Here is a 9,898-nt window from a genome sequence, read left to right on the forward strand (position 1 = left end):
CCCCAAACCCACTAGCTCCATATTAATAAACGTAAAAACCCCAAAACAACAATCATAACCCCGCGAACACCAAACCCACCAGCTCCATATCCACAAACGTTTAAGCCCCAAGTCAACATTCCCAAACACATGAACTCCAAATCCACAAACTCTAAAATAATGAACCCCAAACCCACCAACCCCAAATTATACCATTTTCTCAATTCGTGTTAAAAGATTTAAGGTATCTGTTTTTGTGGAATTAAGGTTCGTGGGTTTGAGGTTTATGGGAATGTGGGTTTGTGGGTTTAGGGTTTGTGGGTTTGTTGATATGGAGCTTGTGGGTTCAGGGGTTGTTGGTTTGGGGTTTAGCGTTTGTAGGTTCAGCGCTTGTTAGTTTGTGGGTATGAGGCTTGTTAATTTGAGGTTTGTAGTTTTGGTGACAAAATTTGTGCAGAAATTTCAGGTTTTTAAACATTTTTCGAAATTTACTGCAAAACTGTCAGAATTTTGTGGATTTCTAATGAAAATATATAACAGTAAATGAAATGTCATAAAAGAAGATTACCGAGGAAGACAAAGTTTCAACAAATACATACATTTTTAACAAAGACTTTGTATTCTATAGCAGTGAGTGAATTTAAAAATAAAATTATGAATCTTCAACTGGCATGAATAAATATTTAGTTAAAAAAATATATTTTCGACCAACAGATAGGAATGAACGAGAAAGACATGAATACTCGTCAAAAAATGTAATGGTTGATTTTAAAAAAAAATTAATTTACAGTTGAATTCAACCAAAAAAAGGCATCCTTAAGCGAATATAAAACCGAATTTTTCATAAGACAGTTGATTTTTAAAGCAAAAAGGATACTCACTAACAACATTTTTTTTTATTTTCAACGAAGAAGGAATAGTAAAATTATCAGTTACAAAAATTCACGTTTTACAAGTAAAAATTAATTTCCAACTAAACAGTTACATTTTTTACCAAAAAAAACAAACATTCTAAACCAAGAAGATAAATTTTTCTACCAAAAAAAAGAATTCGTCATAAAAAATTAAATTAACAACCAAAAATTGCGTTTTTAACCCAGATGATTAGCTTTTGTTACCTATGTAACTACAAAAAAAATTAATAAAAAACATGAATTTTGAACAAAGTAGTGTAATTTTTATTTTGTTTATGTTCAGTCACAAAATCAATTACCTACCCAAGGAGAGGAATTTTTCATCAAGAAACAATTTTTAGTAGAAAAGTAATCTTCTTGGTTGAAAATTCATCTTACTGATTAAGAATTTAACTATTTTGTTGACAATTCTTTTTTTTTAAATTAATTTATTGAAGTGAAATTTTGACTATCTATTTTTGGTTAAACATTAAATTAATATTTCTAATTAAAATTTCACTTTTTGTGTTAAAGATTCGTTTAACTTTCGTTGATTTTTTTTTACTAAAAACTTAAATACCCCATTTTTCGTTCATTAAGTTCATTTCGTTTCATTAAGTTCATATTTAAAACTTCATCTTCTTTGATTTGAAAGTAACTATTTTTTTGTTAAAAAATTAATTTGTAAAATCTTAAAACCTAATTTTCTTATTTTTTGTTGAAAAATGATATTTTTTAGTAAAAACGCATATATTTCTTTAAAACTCTACAGATTTGGTTGAAAATTCGTCATTTTTTGTAAACAAAAGTAACACTATTCGTTTAAAATTAATATTTTTCATGCATGATTCAATGACTTTGTTAAAAATTCGCTTTTAGTTAGTGAAAAAAATTCTGCAAAAGAAATATCAATTATACTCTTTGTTCGCAAATTGACATATTTCGGGGAAAATTGTTTTTTTTTGTTTCTGTAGAAAACTAACCTTCTTGGTTAAAAATTGAATTTTTAAATTAAAAATTGATATTTTTGAGTTAAAAATTCTATTATTTGTTTAAAATATCGTATTTTTGTATAGAGAATTAATCTTCTTGATTAAAAATTCATCTCGTTGAAAGTTCGAATATTTAGTCAAAAAATTCTTAAAAATTTAACTGTATAATTTCAGGGCGACAGTATCTATTTTTAATTAAAATTTTTTTTTTAATTCGTCCTATTGATACATAATTAATTTTCTTTGTTAAGATCTTTTTTTATTGAGGGTTCAACTATTTTCTTAATTTTTCTTGTTTATTCAAAGTTAATTTAGGTAAAGTAAATTTTAATTATATCATTGTCTGTTTTTTAAAATTTATAACATACCTATCAAAATTCGAATTTTTGGTTTTATATCGGAAAGAACGTCTTGCACATTCCACTATAAAAACAATTTCTTCGCTGTGAGATTCTACATAAAAATGGCAAAAAAGAATGACGAGCGGATCTGTGTTCAAGCCAAAGGGGATCTTTCCTCCGGTCGGCTATCTTCGCCGCATCGTTAAAAATTGCGAAATTATAGATTGCAGATAATTAATGTTTTAAAAATGATAATTTACAAATGATAAAAATTGAAAAATTCCAGATTAAAATTTTGAATATGGAACAATTTTATGTAAGAAGCATTTAAAGTCAACGAAAAGATGAATTTAAATGTTATTGTACAATAGGGTGGTCCAAACGTGCATGAAAAAATTTTTTCGCATGCTAGAGGGTAACACCCCCCCCTCCCATTTTATTCGAAAGCCGAAAAAAGAAATTTTCTAACTTTTGAATTTTTCGATTTAAACAGGTGCCGGTTTTGAGTTAAAGTTTCCCATGTAAAATGCATGGGGAAAAATAACTTTTTGGAGTTTTCCGAATAATTTTTTTGGGTTTGAAAAAATGAGTTGGGAACATTTATTATCATTGATGATCGTGTAGATCTTGATACACACTTTACGAACTATCGCACTTAGGGCATACTATTTTCGGCATTGTACGATAATTAGGTTTCATCACGTGGACCTCATTCATATGTCTGTACATTGCATTTTTTATAAAATAGGAATCGCTTTCTTCAAACTTCACTTTGTAAAAAAATAATTAAATATTAGTATATTATTCTCTAAATATTAAAGAAATTTGGCATTGAACTGTCATGATGGATTTTTGAACAAAATTAAATATTTTAAAAACAGATTTGAAGCTGATGACTTCTCTGGTACAGATCCGTCTTCCGATGAATGAACCAATTTAATATGTTTCATCATTTAATATGGTTCATCTTTCTTGTTTCTGGTATAATTTTTTGCACATTTTTAAATTTTCGAATTAAATTAAATTTATTGGAAAAAGTAACAGCACAGGCTTCACGCTCTACCATGTTTGAATTTACGCGGACAAACCTTGACTGTGAAAGCGCATGTGCAAACTGAACTTCCGAAATGCGCCGAAATGAGGCGAAGATTGTCGACCGGAGGAAAGATCACGTTTGGGTTGTACACAGATCCGCACGTAAGAAGAATACAATCCTGCAACGTTTTGATGATATTGCCTAATATCACATGAATGATCTAATTCTGCAACCAAAAGTTCGCTCTGTATTCTGAAATTTATTCCTAACCTCAAAATCTAAAAAACTTCTCATCGAATTTTACATCAGAAATGGAATTTGTGAGAAAATGATAACAAATGCCATGATTGAAAGGTATATTGTTTAGTTTTAATGTTCCTATTAATATCAAATAATAAACAAATTATTATTCCCATGATCCAACAAACCATGGTCCTGCCAATTCGATGCTCAAATACGTTCGGCTTGGAGTGAACCGACGCCCCCCACTATGCTCACTGCGTTGGCGCGAATGGAAGGGGAAGCCAACTGCCGCACTCGATCCAATATGTCAGAAATGTCGGGTGCCCTAGGGTGCCGAATCTGATTGGTTGACTTTTTTTTACTTGCGCCTGGCGGGACCATGCTTTGTTGGATCATGATTATTCCTAACAGTGAGCCAACATTACTTGCGCATGCTTGAACTGTATGGCGCTCATTAGCTTTAGTTCGTGGACGTATTCAAAAATAAAGTGCACACGCGCACTGTAGTCAATAAACGTCACTAGAATCCAAGCAAGCACATATCAAAGTAGCTCAGTTTGGAGATTTTATATTAAGGGCCAGCGGCGCACAGTGGTCTGGAATAGGAATTTACTGTTCATAATCGCCCACAGGTCTTATTTCTTAACCGATTTGAAAGTTTTGTTTTTTAGAAATGCTCAGCAATTAATTTTTAAGAGAATTGCGATTTGCTTTTTTTTAATTTGTTTATAGAGCAACAATATATAAACAACTATAGTGACAAAATTGACCATATTAGCTTTGTGAATTTCTATCTCAAGAAAAAATACAGATAGGAACTCATTATCAGCCGGAATTATTGCACATGCATTTCTAGAACATAATTAATTTTAATAATATTTGACCTAATTATTATAAACAATTTCTGTAAACAAATTCTTTATAAACGAGTTTTTATCATAGCTGAATTGATTTTTCTGAACAAAGGTGATTCACAATTGTCTTTAAAGCCATTTATATACTTTAAGCTTTATCAAACATAAACAATATAGATTGTTTATAACAATTTAGTTAAACAATTCTCCCAATCAGCCTTTTCCTCGTAGAAAAAAATGTTTTTTTCTTCAATAATTATTAGAGTGATATTTATTGCGATGACTTACCAACGAAATTAAATGAAGAATAATTTATATGATTGTTATAAACAATTTTTTTAACAAAACTATGATTTATTTTTTTTTTACACGCAAAAAGGAGAGTTTTCCACTGAAATTATCTGACAAAAAACTAACAGTGATTTCAAAATTGGATATGGGACATAAAATAGTAATTTTCGTAATTGTTAATTATAATTTTAAAACAATGCGTGACAATCTGCGGTTGGTCGTAGAAAAAAGTTATTTTTTCTTCAATTATTTTTGTGATAATCTAATTTGTGTTATTGAATCAATGAAAAAATTGACACTTATAATAATAATGAGATTATTATAAAAAATTTTAAATAAATAAATTACGATTCAGAACTCGAATACAAACAATTGAAATGTATAAACCTGCAGAAGATATTTTAAAATGACGCCAAAAGCAAATTATATAAAGATAATTTCAACGCAGCCTTTCTCAGTTATATAAATGAAAATTATGATTTCTCTTGCGAGAGCGCGTGCGAGAGATACCCACCTAGCGGTGAACCTGAGCATTTCTAAAAACAAAACTTTTAAATCGGTTAAGAAATACGATCTGTGGTCGATTATGAACAGTAAATTCCTATTCCAGAGCACTGTGCGGCGCGGCGTCAATTCTCGGAAGAGATAAAGAATGGAGGGCTATTGAAGGGTTTCAGTCTACTCTACTTAGTATTTAAAGTAGATCACTCCATTCAGAAGTGGATGAAAGCACTTTTCAAGATTAACCCACTTGATCCAAGGAATCACCAGAGTTGTTTCCCCTCGGTTGATTATTATTTTATTTAAAATTTTATGTTATATTTCAGGAACAATTCAAAAACACGAAGGATATACTTCAGGAAGTCTTTGGTCTTTCCATCCACTTCTGCGTTCTGATCAACTTATAAATCAAGCGCTCCCGGAAATTGGCTTGAGCAAAGGAATCGTGTTTGATCATCACAGATCTTCCCAATTATATTACATCGATGCTGCAAATCAGAGAATCCTATCGTTCGCTTATGATAAGGAAAACCGAAGGGTTACTAGTAAGTGTTTAATAAAAAATCTCAGTTCCAGGTAAAGAATTCTCTATTCCTAATCACAGAATAATTCTTTGTTAAAAAATCCCTGTCCTAAAATCCAAATTTAAATTTTTTACATAATTTAATTTCCGACATAACTATTAAATTCTAAATCCGAAACGCGAATCTTCAGCAAAAAAAACGGAGTTGTTAGCCAATTAATATTAATTTGCATCCCAAAGACATGAGTTATTAACATACAAAAGACCTTTTTAATAAATAAAATTAATTTTTAAACGAATAGGTAAAGTTTCAAACAGTTTCCTTTTTGACAAAATGATATTACATTTTATGATTAATGTATAGCCAAGTAGATCGATTTTATACTGAACAAGCCTAATATTTGAGCAATATATGAATTTTTAAACAAATGCTTGACAGTTTAAACAAATTTTGTATCTCAAAATTTTTGAGAGGAATGAAGTTTTACATAACGCGTTTATTTTGTCTATTTCAGATGAATTAGTTGAATTGTTAAAAAAAGGGATTGATTTTCTACATAAAATGAAACACTGAAATTTTCATTTAAACCATAAATTTTAATTTTAAAAATTCAACAAAATACTAAAATTTTGATTCTGCGAAATGATTCTTTGACCAGAAGGATAAATTACAATTCTTTACGGAAATTCCTAGTTCCAACCTAAAATTATATTTATTTTCCAAATCCCCGAGTAAAAATGCTTCGACTTGAGTTCGACTTGAATATGTCTTGAGTTCCTCTCAAAGACATGGTAATTACCCTTTTTATTAGTATAGGTAGACGCTCGAAGTTATAAAACCCTCGTGTTGGAGTCATAAACATTTGACCCAAGAGATAAATCTATGTCTTCCAGATATAGAAACTAGTCTCCAAGACATAAATTGAAGTCTGGCTCAGTCTCAAAACTGAGGCATGTTTAAGTCGTCATTTTCGACTTGTTTGACAATGATACCGAAAATTTGGTTCGTTTTTGCGTTTTTCGAACGGCTTAGGAGATCTTTCTAGAAAGTTACAATTTTTACAGATTCCGAATTTTTCATTAAAAAATAAATAATTTAATAATTACAAGTTTTTCATCCGTTTTAACCGCCATGGCCATAAAAGTAAGACGAAGGCCTATGTCTCGACTCAGTTTTGAGACGCAGTCAGACATCGATGTCTTGGAGACGAACTCAAGACATAATCAAGTCGAAGCATTTTTACACAGGCAGCATGTCTTGGCTGGGGGCAATTCAAGTCGAACACAAGTCGAAGCATTTTTCTTCGGGTCTCCTTTCTTAAATGAGAAATTTTGTAAAGCACTCTAGGCTTATATACCATATTTATAATAAAATTGAGAAGCAATGTACATTTTTATAATTTAACTCGTATTTTAATCACTTTTTTTAGGGTTTACACGTGTCCTCTTTGACTTGAATGAATGGCATCGAAACCTTCAACATCCTCTCTACAGCCGTCATGTCACACTGGGTGCTATGACCCTTGATACCAGATATCAGCTGTGGGTGCCTCTTATTGGAGGTTCACATGTAAGGATTCAATCGATTTGAAAAAATTTTCAAAAATAAATCTTTCAACGAAAATAACATTTTTAAATTTCCGTTAGGTCCTGGAAATTGATCCGACTATTTATAATGGAGTGGTTCGATTCATTTACATAAATGCAGTCAAACTCAACGCATGCCTTTTTGGAGGTGTTGAATTAAATATTTTGTATGTATCTTCAATGCCATGTGGATCCAATGAAGAATGTCCATCTCACGATGAGGGTGGTAAGATTTTCGCCGTCTCTAACCTTGGCGATGGTGTCAAAGGAAATAGGTCGCCCAGATTTGATATGCCTCCGGATCCCCCGCCAAAACTATTTGCCAGAAACCATTACTGGGCGTAACGTGGCAGTTGCACACGGGGGCGTAATGGCAAAAAAAATTCATTTTTTGGTTCAAAATAACTTAGAGCCCACAAATATTGACCGATTTAGACAAGCAAAATTGAAAAAAAACTAAAAAAAATCTAAACGATATTTCAGGCCTTATTTTGAAATAGACTTCCATTTTTTTTATAAATAAATCAATTTGAAGAAAAAATGGTCATTTTTTCTATTTGATGTTTTCGGTGCTCGCCAATAACATTCCAAATTTTTAATTCGCTTCTGTTTCATAGATTAATATTAATTAGATATATTTCAATACTATATAATAAATAACAAAAAAATGTATTCATAAATCATATGTTGAAAGAATATTTTCACGACTTTCCATAATTTAACCTTTCTTTTGATTATATTCCAAAAAAATTTATTAGAAATAAGATAATAATAAAGACATTTATTTTTGAGATTATAATTGTTAATATTACAAACAATTTAATAAACCAATGCAATATTCGGGCAATTGCCTAAAAAAATTGTGTTTTTTCAATGCCAGACCTTTCATTTAGGAATTTCATTACAATTTTAGCAACAATAAAAACTAATTGATGCAATTTTCTAAACAAATGCATAGATAAGGTATTTACCGATAAAAAAATTTATTTTGTTGACGACAACTTTTTGATTAGGAACTTCATTATAATTTACAAAAATATTGATAATTTATTAATAAATTTTATGATTTTTTTAAAACAATTTAATAAACGAATGCATTGTTTGGGGATCTGTGGACGAAAAAATTCCTTTTTTTTCTATTTCAGTCTTGTTAATTCAGAACTTTATCGTAATTTCAGCAAAATTCATAACTATTTGATAAATTTTATATTTTCTGAGAAAAAAGTTTAACAAAAAAAGTATTATTTGTGCATCTGCAGAGAAAAAAATTCTTTAGTCATAAATTCTATGTTTTAAATAAATCTAACAAACATATGCATTGTTCGGGAATTTTTGGAACGAAATAGTTTTTTTCTATCTCAGTGCTTTCAGTTTATGTTTATCATTAGTTTAATTCCTTTAATAAGGCTGCAGCTTTAGAATAATGCATTTGTTTATTAAATTAATCAACTAATTATGAATTTTGCTAAAATTATTATGAGGATCAGAATAAAAAGACTGCCACAAAAAATAAAAACTAATTTCTCTGTCCATAAATGCTCCAATAATGAATTGCATTGTTAAATTTGTTTAAAAAAAATTATAATATAATAAACTAATCATGAATCTTGCTTTTACAGCTTTGGCTTCGATGTCTATATCTAAAACATCTAAACCAGAATTTATGATCTCCAGAAATTTCTTTACGCTAAGGTACATTTTACATTTTTTTATTGTTGTTTGGACATATTAACAGCTTCTAAAGTACAAGCAAATAAACCAATATGTGATCCTAATTGTTAGTAGGACATCCTAAATTGTTAAGATCCATAAGGGCTTCGTTCATAGTATGTCGCAACATTTTTATTTCCTTCAAGGAATCATTCGCAAGACTAGGTAGAGAGAGAAACGAATGAAGACACGAATTAATTAAAGTTTTTCATTGTCGTAACGCGATTTTGACGTGTTCTAGGCTCCCTCATAATTTTCATCTGTAGATGTTATATTTTTAACCAATTGTAATGCTTTTCCTGTAAGCTTAATTTTTAAATAATAAAATTTTTGTACAGGAGGTACTCTTGGTTTATTATGCATTTTCGATTCAAATAAATCTTTAAACTTTGACCAATATAGGTAATCACCAGAAAATTGAGGGATTTGAATGTCTAGTCATCTCATTCCGTACCCACGAAAGACAATTTGAGAGTTATTAGCATTTTGAGTAGCATTAATACCTGGAACACTTATATTTGAAAGGAATGATTCTGAATTTTCTTGAACTAAACCATGCATTATCTCATTAAAGAAATCTAAGGGTTTGAAAAATTCTTTGGCTGAAGAAATTCATTGTTTACAAAAAAGTCGATCTTAGACTTATCTTTTTGTGAAGAGGTACCTGCGGCTAAGATGCGAAGTTGTATCTGCTCACATTTTTCCCAAGTATTTTGTAGAATATTGAGCTTGTAGAATCGTGATCAGGGATCAATTTGAAATGTAAACTACAGACAGTTTAAATAATCGTACTAAGCAAAAAATGTTTATTATTAAAATATGTCACGTAAATGATAAAAAAATGTAACTTTTTATTATTATTATTATTACACCATTAAGCCATTTCCCTTTCGGGGTAGGCGTGACTCACTCGGCAGGGGAAAGGAGTAGTGTGTGGATGGGATAGAG

The 9,898-nt window shown here is 30.1% G+C and overlaps 1 protein-coding gene across 1 annotated transcript; it reads left to right on the forward strand.

Annotated features, from left to right (window-relative positions):
* Positions 1-3,332: 3,332 nt before the first annotated feature.
* LOC117176364 lies at positions 3,333-7,585 on the forward strand. Its single transcript, XM_033366606.1, has 4 exons — positions 3,333-3,402; positions 5,457-5,675; positions 7,084-7,223; positions 7,301-7,585. Exons 1-4 carry the CDS (start codon positions 3,333-3,335, stop codon positions 7,583-7,585), a joined length of 714 nt encoding a protein of 237 aa, XP_033222497.1.
* Positions 7,586-9,898: the final 2,313 nt, after the last annotated feature.

This window comes from Belonocnema kinseyi, chromosome 7, assembly GCF_010883055.1.
Source record: "Belonocnema kinseyi isolate 2016_QV_RU_SX_M_011 chromosome 7, B_treatae_v1, whole genome shotgun sequence".
Lineage (NCBI taxonomy): Eukaryota > Metazoa > Arthropoda > Insecta > Hymenoptera > Cynipidae > Belonocnema > Belonocnema kinseyi.